Source organism: Leptonychotes weddellii, chromosome 7, assembly GCF_054177405.1.
Source record: "Leptonychotes weddellii isolate Sample4059 chromosome 7, ASM5417740v2, whole genome shotgun sequence".
NCBI classification, from domain to species: Eukaryota; Metazoa; Chordata; class Mammalia; order Carnivora; family Phocidae; genus Leptonychotes; species Leptonychotes weddellii.
The window spans coordinates 74,570,492-74,584,023 of record NC_138375.1 but is presented as its reverse complement, the minus strand read 5'-3'; the positions used below and the strand labels follow the sequence as shown (position 1 = coordinate 74,584,023).

General features: G+C 37.4%; 1 protein-coding gene across 16 annotated transcripts in view; it reads right to left on the bottom strand.

Annotated features, from left to right (window-relative positions):
* Positions 1 to 13,532, bottom strand: part of MCTP1 (multiple C2 and transmembrane domain containing 1) — a 494,794-nt gene that overhangs the window by 313,345 nt on the left and 167,917 nt on the right. The window contains exon 1 of one of the 16 annotated variants that reach the window (XM_081826557.1): positions 10,355 to 10,588. The exons of the other annotated variants lie outside the window; for them this stretch is intronic. Within the exon in view, the coding sequence (XP_081682683.1) occupies positions 10,355 to 10,411 (57 nt within the window). The 5' untranslated portion in view covers positions 10,412 to 10,588. Of the gene's footprint in view, positions 1 to 10,354; positions 10,589 to 13,532 lie in introns of those variants that run through there. 16 annotated transcript variants of the gene reach the window in all.

The window sequence follows — 13,532 nt, the reverse complement described above, 5'->3', positions numbered from 1 at the left end:
GATTTTGGATACTAGCCCTTTATCTGATATGTCATTTGCAAATATCTTCTCCCATTCTGTCGGTTGTCTTTTGGTTTTGTTGACTGTTTCTTTTGCTATGCAAAAGCTGTTTATCTTGATGAAGTCCCAAGAGTTCATTTTTGCCCTTGCTTCCCTTGCCTTTGGCGATGTTTCTAGGAAGAAGTTGCTGCGGCTGAGGTCGAAGAGGTTCCTGCCTGTGTTCTCCTTTAGGATTTTGGTGGACTCCTGTCTCACATTTAGGTCTTTCAACCATTTTGAGTCTATTTTTGTGTGTCGTGTAAGGAAATGGTCCAATTTTCCCAACACCATTTGTTGAAGAGACTGTCTTTTTTCCATTGGACATTCTTTCCTGCTTTGTCAAAGATTAGTTGACCATAGAGTTGAGGGTCCATTTCTGGGCTCTCTATTCTGACTTTTTCAATTTTTCAATTCTGACAATTTTTCAATTCTGACAATTTCAATTTTTCAATCACAATGATCTATGGGTCTGTTTTTGTGCCAGTACCATGCTGTCTTGATGATGACAGCTTTGTAATAGAGCTTGAAGTCCGGAATTGTGATGCCGCCAGCTTTGCTTTTCTTTCAGATTTACATTCTTAAGCTCTACCCACAACTTCATCAATCAGAATCACTTGGGCATAGGGCCCGGGTACACATAGTTTGGAAAAGGTTCCTGGTGAATCTGATGCACCATCCAATTGAAAAATCACTGCCCTCTCAGGTGAAGGCCAAGCTCTGTAACATGGCATTGAAAGACCTTTATGAACTGACCTGCTTCAACCTGCCTCATCAGCCATTCCCGTCTATCCACCTTAGACTCCAAAAATACTGTTTTTTGTTCTTTTAAACCAGGTTCCTAAACTGGCATGCTGCCATCCCTCTGTGCCTGTGCTCTTATCCACCGGGAAAATGACAACCCATCCTTCTAGATCCAGCTTAAGGAGCATTCCTGTGAAATCATCCGCACTTCCTGCTTCAGAGTTTCATCACTCCCTGCCTTGAGCTTCCATTGTTTCTTGAACATACCAGCTCAGAAATACAGTATTTTAGATGGTTCTGACATCATTCAATAAGGTAAAAATCTCAAAGTCAAAATTACCCTTAAAAATTCCTTAAATAACTCATGAAGTAAGCAGTTTGCTTTAGACAAACACAGTAATATGTGTATGTATGTATACACAGACACAGAGAATATAATTACGCAGTACTGTTGTTTAAACACTTGTTAGACCAGTAGTGAGCTCACGGTATGGACTTGTAGAGACAGAGACCCCAAGGGAACAGCAAATTCGTATGTCCCAATTGACCCTCTTTTTAGGACATTCGGTCACTGAGGGGAATGTTTCATCTGTATTTCTCCAGAGTGTTCCACGATAGGAGTAGGGTAATATTTTAAAAATGGGCTTGTTTGAGAAATACCAGGTTAGAGCATATTAAACAAATCCCCCTTTTAAAGCATTTAAAGTGCTTGCCTTTTGCCTCCAGTGTGAATATGCAAAAAGAGGACACAATATATCACATTTCCCGAAGTTATTTGATTACAGAATGTCATTTTCATAGAGCTAGCATTCCAAAAGAATACTCTGGAAAAAAAATCGGCCTTCCTCATTCCTCACTGCAGTTGCAAATGAGAAGCCAAATGAGACACAATTGTTCTGGTTCTTATCCAAAAAGAAGGAGGTCAGACCATATTACCTGGCAGGGCCTGCATCTGGGCTATTTTCTAAAGGGACCTCCCACATGAGCGCTGCTGCCTGGGTGTGGCCTCGAAGCTCCCCAGCAACCACCAAGAGAGAGGCAAGGAGGCTGGGGCTTCCAATGCCTTACTCACTTTAACGACAAAAGTGTAGAAATTAGGACACAGCATTGTTTAGTAATTGTTGCCACTTATTTGGTAAAACGATTCAAGTAAATATGTATGTTGTTTACTAACACAATAATTTGCATTTATGAAGTTTTCTGTCAGTTTGATGCAGGCATTCATTTTGAAGATCTGGAACACTGGAGGGTGTGGAAAAGTACAACTTAGATGTGCACAGGTGGTTAAATGTGGACCTATCCCCATAATTACAAGTGCATCTGCAATGCCAACTGAGTAGAGAGAAACTCTCAGGTGTCAGGAAAAGCTTCCGTGTAGCCTCTGTGCTTAAAATATGCCCTTCCAAAAAAATATGGCCCCCAGAAAACTGCTTAGTGGTCAAAAGGAAATTAGGCCAAATTTAAATTGACTTATGCTGTGCACAACTAACATTTTAATAAGAGGCACAAATCCATTGTGCTATTTGAATACTAAATTCAGATCATGATGCTCGCATTGACTCGTGAAGTAAAAAGATCACAGAGTTGTGTGTTAGGAACCCCGTGCCCAGCTTGGCTGTCAGGAGCTGGATGTATATAAGCTTGAAAAAGTCATTTAACTTGCCTGTGCCAGAATATTTTTCATTTGCAAAAAGAGAGAGCTGAGCTAGTTGATCTCTAAGGCACCTTTCAGTTACAAAATTTTGTGAATATGAATATAGTGTTGCTTGGATAAAGGGAGGAATTGTGGCAATTTTACAGGTGCTTTAATACTTTGAACTACTTTGACTCACTTACCTATACTTTTTAAATAAAACTGATGTTCAGTTTTTAATTAACTTTCTCCTTATGTGTTGTTTAAAAGATATAATTAGAATAGAAAAATATAATAGTAATCTTTTATGAAAACATACAAAAATAATAGATGTAGTGAAAAAGAGTTCAAGATATGATGAGAAAAGGATTTTTAAGCACCAAATAGTTTTCAGACTTTAGTCGATTTTTGGAAAAAATACACATATTAGTGTCTGATATATAAAAAACATCCAAATGGGGATTCTGCCCTTTGTTGTAAAGCACCTGCCATGTAGGAGCCAAAGAACAGAACTGCTTTTCCAATAGGTTTGTTTCCATTGTCTACAATTTGCATATTTTGACCCTAAAAGTTGTGTGTGACCAAGTATTTGTACAGGAAAATTTTCTGTTCTTTTCTCCCTGGGAAAGCTTGGAACAATGATCACCTTAATTCCTTCTCCTAAAAATAACTATAAGAAGTCATATTCGTGTCGACATCAGTGGCGTCCTGGTAGTAATCTGCATACTTTTGGAATTGCAATGTACTTTTCAAAAACTTTTTGAACATTAATATATTGTGTAATTTATTGAATATTTACAAGAGGTAATAAAGCTACAAATCTTCTTATGTCTGTTGTATTCATGATTTTTTGTAGCAATTTACACATACGGAGTACACAGTCGCCATGAGGCATTAATTCATTTATCTCTCCATCCATGTATCTATTTATAGCATGAACATTTCTCAAACTCTAGGCATGAACTTAGCAGAAGTTTTTCAGCCACTTTGGCTAGATAAAGTTGGAAGTAATTGTTTCAGAATTGATCCGAAAATAAAAAGCAACCACTGACTTGAAAATGAAAAAGAAAGAAAAGAATCCTCTCCAAAAATAATTCCTAGTCTTTGGGAAACGAGAAAAGGCTAGAGGATCCCTCATTTGAGGGATGTTAAAACTGAAGCCCAGACTGTATAGGGTAGAATTCAGGTCAGCTGTGGTCAAGGTAATGCTTTCCATTGACTGTTGACTTGGAACACGCTATTTCTAAGGTAGGAAAATCACCACCAGTAACCGTGAGTCACAGGGATCAAATGCATTTCAAGTAACACAAGGCACCTGTACACCAAGGAATAGAATTTCCTCAAATAGTGAACATATGCTGCTGTGTTTAGGACCAGGAAAAAGAAAATCCAGCCAATGACTTTTTTTGTGCAGACTGGGATTTGTATTTGTGTGTGTGTGTGTGTGTGTGTGCGTTTCATTTTTAATGATTGCTTTGGGCCAAGGCCAAATGTGTAATTTTCCCAATAGAGTTGTTCCCATTGTCTAAAATTTGTATGTATTTTGCATTTGATCAAATGTTTTTACAGGAAAGTTTTTTCTGTGTTTTTCCCCCTTGGAAAACCTGAAACAATAACCACCTTAATACCCTCTCTCGAAATCTGCAGTATTCCCTAACCCAACTCCTTAGTCACTATCCTCATTTTGGAAAACATCCCTCACAAGTGACTGGTGATACCAAATAAATTTTGGTTCCCAGACTTCTTAGTTTGAGCTCTTTAATGAAATTTTGTGGGAAAAACAAAGCTTCTCTTCTAAGATTGAAAGAAATAGGAAAATAAGCATTTTTAAATGATTTTTTAAATACCTTTCTTTTCTTCAATACTCTGCCTCAATTGTTTCTTCTGCATTTTATTTTTCACAATAAATCCTAAGATAGTCCAACTTTGACAATACCCATTAATTTAGGAATTAAAATTATTTTGATCTTTTGATTTTATCTAATTTCTCTCTGTATATGTATATATCTGCATACATTTAGCTTTCGAAGGAAGGGAGTAAAGCAATGATGCTTCCTATGTGTAATCAAAGAAACTTTAATATGAAACAGTGAGAAAAGCTTGTGGCAAGAAATGAATTATGGCTATACCAGTTCCATGTTGAAAATTATCAGATGATAAAGTATGAGATCAGTTGGAATAAACTCATTCCCTTGTGTCCACATGCACAGTGGTAGTCTGGTCCCAATCCAGTCTCAGCTACATGAGTCATGACTCAGAGCAGATCTGGAGAAGTCCCAGTTCATCCCTACCATCCATCCATGCATCCATCCATCCATGCATCCATCCATCCATCCAACTAACTTGCAAGAAAGCCTTACTGACAGTCTACTATGTACTAGTCATCATACTAGCACTAAGGGTACACAACATTGTGAAGAAAGTCCTTGTTTACAAAACCTAAAGAAACATGAAGGTTTGAAAACCACCCAAGAATTTCAAGCATAACTTGTGGAGTCTCTGGAGAAAGCAGATCAAAATGTACCTAGTTGCACAATAGACCTAAACTCCTTCTACTATTCATTCAACGTGCTCCTTCCCCAAATAATACCTTCCCTAAGGAAATGACTATGGAGTGTACAGAGAAAAGGAGACATGACATGAATCTTCCCTCAAAACACAAAAATTTCCACAAGCTTTTCTGGGACTGTATAAGTTGATTATGTGTACATTGAAAGCTGTCTCCCCCCACACCTCAAAAAAAAGGGAATCTTTTCATATTGCCCAAGACTAGGATCACCTAGGAGAACTCTCCATTATGTCCACTCATTCCAGACACATGTTGCATTATTACTAGCCTCATCTTACATGAATTCCTGAGTAATATATTTCTGGTTCAAAAGGTCTGGGTTTCACTAAGAATGAGAATGCTGGAGTCATCAAAATGATTAAGTGCATTAACATTAAAAAGATTTCTTTTCCTCTCTGTGGCACTTTATAACAGTCACTTCCTATTACTGGGATCAAGGGATTCTAACTGGAGGTAGCCTAAAATGTAGTCAGGTAATGTGGCTCTGAAGTCTGACAGCCTTGGTTCAATTCTGGTCCTTCTACAACCATTTGTATGATGTCAGGGATGAATCACTTTAAATACTTCAGTTTCTCTATCTTTGATAGATGGAGAATGGGAATAATAATAGTGTCCAAATTTCATAAGGTGGTTTTAAGAAATTAATTTAGATAGTTCATAAAAAGGTATTATATAGGCTGAATTAAATGTTAGCCATTACTGTTGTTTTCATCTTGGACAAAATCACTTGTGGAGTGAGGAATATAGAACTTGACTTATTACTTTTGGGGATGCTATAAGTTGCCATGAATAAATATTACTAATCCCATTCTACTAGTGAAATGACTCAAGCAAAGGAAGATCAAGTGACTAATTTGAGCATCTCTTCTCAATTAATAGGGAACTAAAACCCAACAAACCAACTCCAAAGCTTTCTTCCTTGGGCTTCTCCCAAGGGGATGTTTTATAAACCTTGGCATTTATACCAATGGCACATCGATAGACTCTTCAAATGAGTTCAAAGTGTTTCACTCACTTTGATGTTCACAGGATCATTAATCAATATTTACCAAGCACCTATAGGGTATGTGGAATGATTGTCTGGCTTTCTTGTGTTTCCTGAGCTTTGCAGACAGAAAAACAGAACCAAGAGAAGATGGTTACCTCCAAAACCATGGGAGGAGTCAATATCACAAAGAAGCATTGATTCCTGCCACTACACTCCTAGTGCCAAGGGCTCTGTCCCTTAAACCACACACCATCACCTTGCATTTCTTTTTAAAGTTTTTAAAGACCCTTACCTCTTTAGCTCATCTCTTTTCCTTTATTTCCTAATAGCTATCTAGCAGATTCATATAGTTCTAGGAATCAAAGTAAGCCGTGAACTTTATTCCAAGCAGGGCTAGGATTTGTTCATAAGATAGCATGATGATAAATTTCACTTATTTACTGAAGCTGTAAGTTGGAGTATAAGATGTGCAGATAGCATGCACCTTTCATATAAGTTACACTTTTACTAAAAGAAATGATGATCATGTGTTGGTTCTTTGGGGTAAAAAATAACTTTTATTAATACCACCAACAAAACAAAATTTTTAATTAACAGGTCTTTCAATCTTAATACGAAGAGGTTTTAAAGAAAAATTTTCTTTATAAACTCATTGTGTTCCTGGCTATAGTAAGATGTATGTCATTAACTTTTGTAACTTGAAAAGTCATCTTTCTCCCATCTCATGTCCCTGATAAAGAAAAGAGTTTCATAAATGTAAAACAGCCAGGTCAACTCTAACAGAAATCGTTGCAAGTCTTACTGGCTGTTTAAATTTTCCTAATCTCTTTTTAAGGGTAAGCATCCGGACAAATCTCTTTTTGCTAACCACTTTCAACAAACATATCAAAACCATCTACCATACTACCTACAATTTTAAAAGCTACAAAATCTACCCCTATCCATTACATATGTGTACTTTTTATGAGTACACAGACTTGGACACTTTGGCAGAAACTAAGAGATTGCAAGGGTCAGATGTTATAGTTTGATAATCATTCCGAAACTTTAAACTAGATCCAACAGAGAATCCTCAGCCCACGAAACCTATACACAAGGCCATATGTCTTCTGCAAAATATTCTCCAGGGATATAGCTTCCAATAAAGATGTTCATCAATATTTGAAAAATATTATTTATTTTTTTAAAAACCCCTAATAGTGAAACTCAAGAAATAGCTAGTCTTCTGATCAATTTCTAGCTAACTGAGCAGAGAGAAAGACCCAGGCTTTAGTCTTGACTCAGATACTAGCTTGAGTGAAGCAAAGCACAATTTTAACTCTAGTGGCTCTTAATTCCCTTCTTTGTGAAATGAGAATTTGTAAGATGACATCAAGTTCTGTTCCAAATACATAATTTTGTATATTTTACTTTGTGATAGTGTTATTTGTAAGCTCTGTGGAGTTTACCAGGCCTCTCACAACAACAGTCTCATTTGATCCTCAAAACTGATTTTCAGAGGTAGGTGGAAGAGTTAGCACTGCTTCTTTTTACCAGCAAGTGTGTTACTTTTGATATCCAGCAGGATTCACTAGAGACAATAGGATCTAAAGCATCTTCCAGAAAGATTTAGTTTTCAGGAGTCAGAATAAGTACTCTATAAAAAAATTTTTTGAAACTGTCAAAGCCTTACTTAAAAGAAGAATCTTTAAAAACAAAGGAAAAATGTCATGCTTTGTGCTTCTGCTGATGCAGTCCTCAGTTGAGGGACATAATGTTGCTTTAGGTTGAAAATTAAATTTAGTTGCCACTTGATAAATATCTTTTGAGTGAGGACGATTTTCCTTGAGGTATTTGAAATTTTAAAGGAGCACTAGGACTGAGGTAAAATTGGATTTTGGGGTTTTATTTCTGGAGCTCATCCTTGCAAAATATTTTTATATAAACTGGAAATTAACCAGTAAAATAGGTTACAAAGAGGAGAAAATGGAGCCTTTTATTACTGAAAAGAAATATTCTGAATCCAGAGTGGAATTCTGAGTATCTCTGATGTCTTGTCAGCCCCTTTACTATAGGAAGACAAAGAAACAAAATTCTCAAAAAATATGTCTCACACTTTACAGTTAATAAAATACAGCAACAGGTGTGAAATTATTTCGTCTTTGCAAGCAATCCTGTAAGGCCAAAAAGGTTTTCTCAAGCAAGCTCCCAGTTATTCTTCATTTCACAGGTCAAGGGATTTCCTGAGTAACTAAGATCCACAGGTTATCGAAAGACTCGTTTTAGCTATCTACCTGACCTCTTTCCTCATCAAAACCATTTTGAGAGAGAGGTGAGAAATAGAAATAGTACACTATGTGTGTTTGCTCTCTTTCCTTCTCTCTCTCCATGCATTTCCCACACTCCTTCTTGAAGTGTAAAGAATATAGCCAAAGAATGGGGACCACAGGAAGGAAGGAAGGGAAACACGGTGTCTCAATTATCTAACCAGGTAATTACCAGCTGGCTGTACAATGTCGTAAATGACTAAGTCCATATTCGAAACAGAGCAGACTGTAAAGACTTAATTTCACAACATTCTGTCGGTCTGAGTTTTAATTCATAACAACAGTTTGTGTGGCCATTATAATCCATATTTAAGAATCTGAAACTATGGAAAGTGTCATAACACATGTTTCTGTCTTGAAGTAGATGCATTCTGTTCTTTCTGTTGACATTTAGTAATTCATGTACAGTATAAGGAAAAATTCTCAAGCAGAATTCCTAACCAACCAGAATAGCTCCCTTTCTGCCCAGACCAAAAAAAAGGTAGAGTTTGATACAGATGTGGTATCAGAATATTCTATTTATAATAGTTTGGATTTTAATCTTTTGGGATATGTGCCTTTTCACTATGCAAGTTCCCAAAGGCTCTCACAGTGCTAAGTCATTTTCCCTAAAGTTCTTTATTTTCTCAATTTGGAATACTGCCTTCAAAGATGTGTGGAAATTGGACTAACTTTATTTATTTATTTAAGATTTTATTTATTTATTTGAGAATGAGAGCACGAGCAGGGGTGGGGGATGAACAGAGGGAGAGGGAGAACCAGGCTCCCCACTGAGCAGGGAGCCCAAGGATTCAGGACTCAATCCCAGAACCCCCGGGATCATGACCTGACCTGAAGGCAGACACTTAACTAACTGAGCCACCCAGGCGCCCCTGGAATTTGGACTAATTTTAATTTCCCCTTCAAAGAAGAGGAAAACTACATGCATTCCATTAGCTCATTGACCTCCTGACCTTTGTGGAAACAAATTATTCAATATATACCTAACAAAAAGTAATTTCTACATCGTAGTTAGAATTAAGCAGTTTTGTAATGAGTGTAATTTTGAATAGAAATGAAACAATCTATAAGCATGACAGTGGGTTGATCAAGAAGAAAGTAGTCTAATGCCAACTGTCACTAAACATACAAAAACTCCTCGATTCATTAATATCTTACAAAGTCACAGCTATTCACAGCTCAAAATCAAATTCACCTTTTCTACCTCAAAAGAATTCATAGGCTTTGAATATGAACGTCCAAAGTTATGTGACACCAGGTACCAGCATTAGTTCTGATTTGATGTCATTTCTTTAATCAATAAAAAACCAAGACAGCATTCCTGTCATTCACCCCAACCTCTCAGCAGCAAGCTTAAAGAATTTGAAACAGACCTCTCATTCACTTTTCTATCCACAGATTTTTCTATCCATATAATTTAATTTATATATGAGTGTCTCCAAGAGCAACTGAGGAGGTGGGCTTGTGATAAACTCATACACATTTTAAAGCTAACACATCAGTCAGAAGTTTATGAATATGGTGGCCTTTCACTTATATAGGAAGCCAAATATGAAAGGGCGAAAGGCTCTCATTATTTTTCAACTTCAAACTTCCTAATAATTTTTAATAGCACTTTTTATTTCAGTGGAGAAATACAGTTGTCAAGCTATGGTTATTTAGAGCAAGATCGAAGCATAATCATATGAATTTTATGCATGTTTCACCTTTAACCAAAATCAGAAAATAGCAAAAAGGGAGAAAAAAAAAAAAAGAGAGAGAGACTGGTACTACTTAATCCTTTAAAAAAAAAAAAAAAAGAAAAACTAAAATGATATAAAACTACTAAAATGTTTCCGCCTCTCAAGTATTGCATTTTTTATATAAAAAAAACTATTACAAAGGAACTATCAATCTATTAAATTAAGTATCTCGCAAATGGATTGTACTGTAAGTTTAAAATGACTTGTGTTAGAATCTCAAATGCCACCTTCAATACTTGTGAGAAGGTATTTTCTGAAGCATAATCAGATACGAAAACTGCCACGTTCATTCCAGGCTGTCCCGATGCAATGAATAAACCAAAATATGGAACTCACCTTATTGTAAACAAATGGCAAATTGCAGGCACTTTTGAGCTTGCAGGTGTCTAGCATCGTTGATTAGAAATAAACAGAACATCTTTCATTCCAGTGAGACAACTGCATATTCAGACTTGGCTCTCTTTCCCAAATCCTCACGAGAGAGGCTGCTCACCCCCCAAGGGCCAATAACAGCCTCTCCACAGAGAGCACTCACTGCTCTGAACTGCAGCCCCTCGGAACGAAAGAGGAACCCGTGATGCTTAAATACCGTGGCTTCACATTCACAGGATATGACTCAACTCTCTCTCAAACCAGTAAGGGTAGAGTTTCTCCTCACAAAACTGTCAGATTATGTAACAACCATCACATTTGGGGTCCGAAACTGTTTGCAAACTATAAAACGTAAACATTTCGGCTTGTAAATCAAACGTGCATTTTTAAAGTAATTAACCTCTTCCCCGTGGCACAAGCCACAAATGGGAATGAGAATAACCTGGCACAAAGAAAACTCTTCCGCTTGCTCTCTGCAGGGAATTAATGTAACGTTATTATATGTGTGTGAACTTGCTAGCATCGCCCTGACAGAGAGACAACAAAGAGGCGCACGAAAGTCACCAACATTCCCATCAGTTCAAAAACAACGTGTAGAACAAAGCTCTATTTTAATATGCAAGAAATGGCAGTTCTATACAACACAACAGAATCTTCTTCACGAAGCAGAGAATGGAAATAGGTCTTTGTGGTTCGCTGTTGCTGATTCCCACAGAAATCCTGTCCCACACTGTCATTACCTGTGAAGCTTGCTCTGCCTACCTTTCCGACCCAGAGCCCTCCTTTATCTGTTTTGTGAACATTTCTAAAGGAACATGACTAATGACACAACTCCTTTAGTAAATGGCAATTTTCTGTGCTTTCTCTACCACCCACTACCTCTTAACTCTGAGCTGTGTTAGGCTTGATCACACATTGAATTATTATATTTGTACACTTCAGTCAATGAATATTAGAGATTTAGATCCTCGAAGAAAAATCTACTACATAAATTCAATTGCCATTGGCATGATCAAGGACAAAAAGATGAAAAAGCACATGTCATTTACGGCAAATTGAAACCACATAGGGTAGGACTGTGCAATAGACACATAAGATAAGCCACATATGTCATTTTAAACTCTTAGTGGTCATGTTAAAAAAGTAAAGAGAAATACGTACAATTAATTTTAATATTGCTTACCCCAACGCATCTGCAATATTACAATTTCATCACATAATCAACGTAAAAATTATTATTTTACAATTTTTGAACTGATCTTAGAGATCCAACGTGCCTTTTACATTTATAGCCCATTTTAATTCAAACTAAGGACCATCGATGCTCAATAGCCACATGTGGCTAGTGGCTACTGTAGCTGGCAGCATAGGTCTAGAGTTTGGGGTTCACTCTTCATCCTCAACTTGCGGTGCAAACATTCTCTCTTCAGAGAGGTCTTTCCTTACCACCTTAGCTGAGATAACCTTCCCTAATTACTTTCCATTTCACGATGCTTTTTATTTCCCTCATAGTTCACCACAGCCTGGGATTTTCTCCTTTATTCATTCGTTTACTTTTTTTATAGTCTGTGGTCCCTAACAATATTATAAGAAACCTGAGGGCAGAGACCTCATAGTCAATATTTTATCTCCAATCTCTGGCATGGTGATGAATACATAGTAGAATTTAATAAACATTGTCCAGGGTGCCTGGGTGGCTCAGTCGTTAAGCGCCTGCCTTCGGCTCAGGTCATGATCCCAGGGCCCTGGGGTGGAGCCCCGCATCAGGCCCCCTGCTCTGCGGGAAGCCTGTTCTCCCTCTCCCTCTCCCCCTGCTTGTGTTCCTGCTCTCGCTGTGTCTCTCTCTGTCAGATAAATAAAATCTTTAAAATAATAATAATGAACATTGTTTAATAAATAAATTAAATATAGAATTTAGGCTATAGTTTGACAAACAATACAATATTTAAAAAGTGTTCTAAGACAAGGTATTTATTGGGACGCCTGGGTGGCTCAGTCAGTTAAGAGTCTGCTTTGGGCTCAGGTCCCTTGTTCAGTGAGGAGCCTGCTTCTTCCTCTGCCTGCTGCTCCCCCTGCTTGTGCTCTCTTTCTCTCTCTCTCTCATTCTGATAAAGGAAGAAAGAAAGAAAGAAAGAAAGAGAAAGAAAGAAAGAAAGATCTTAAAAAAAAGACAAGGTATTTATCATAGAAAAGATATCACTGAACTTTTAGCAAATATATTGAACACCACTTCCTGAGTTGGAAAAATTACGTCTTTTTCATAATGTTAATGATCTTCAACCTATGACGTGCTTTATTTTCACATACAATAGTATAAGCAATGTGCTTGTTTCATTATACTAGCTGAGATTTGAAAGATACTTATAAGAATACTTTGGTCCTTATAAGTTAAACCGGGATACCATTAGGATGTCTATTCATCTCCTACTCACAGAAACATAAAATATTATCTGTAAGACATTTGTAGGAGACACTGATATATTTGTCTCACTGGCACATATGTCTCCTCCTTCTGGTATCATCATCCTGATTTTTATTTGGCAAGTCACCCATCTGTCCCCTCATGCTGACCTGGCCCCAGAAGTGGGCATGTGAGCCAGGCCTGACCAACCAGTGTAAACAATCTACAGAACTTCAGTGATAGGGTCGAGGATGGGCACACCACCCAGCTGGCCCAGTGACAGGCAACACTACTTTTGCTGATAACGTGAAAGAGGTTGTGAAGTTCATAGAATGTCAGCCTAGAACTGCTGGTTAACATATGTGCTACCACCTGGGGTGAGTTGTCTAAAAATGAAGCCAATCAAGAGAAAAACAAAGTCGAAGATGTGAAAGGCAGATTCCCGATGCTATCGTAGCTCCTCGATCTGGCCACGCTATTAAGTCACACCCTCTCTCTGTTACAACAATGGATATACCAGAATATTCACTGCAGAATCGTTTGCAATGTGAAAAAAATGGAAACTGTGCAATGGGTCACGAACAGCAGAAGCACAGTTTAAAAGCTCCCGTCCCTGCTTTCCCATTATCCAAAGCTGACTGCTCTTAATTTTGTGATTTCTTCATTTCCCAAGAATATATGAACATATATGTGATATAGGCACACACTTTTTACACCACAAAAAGGAATATGCTTTCCATA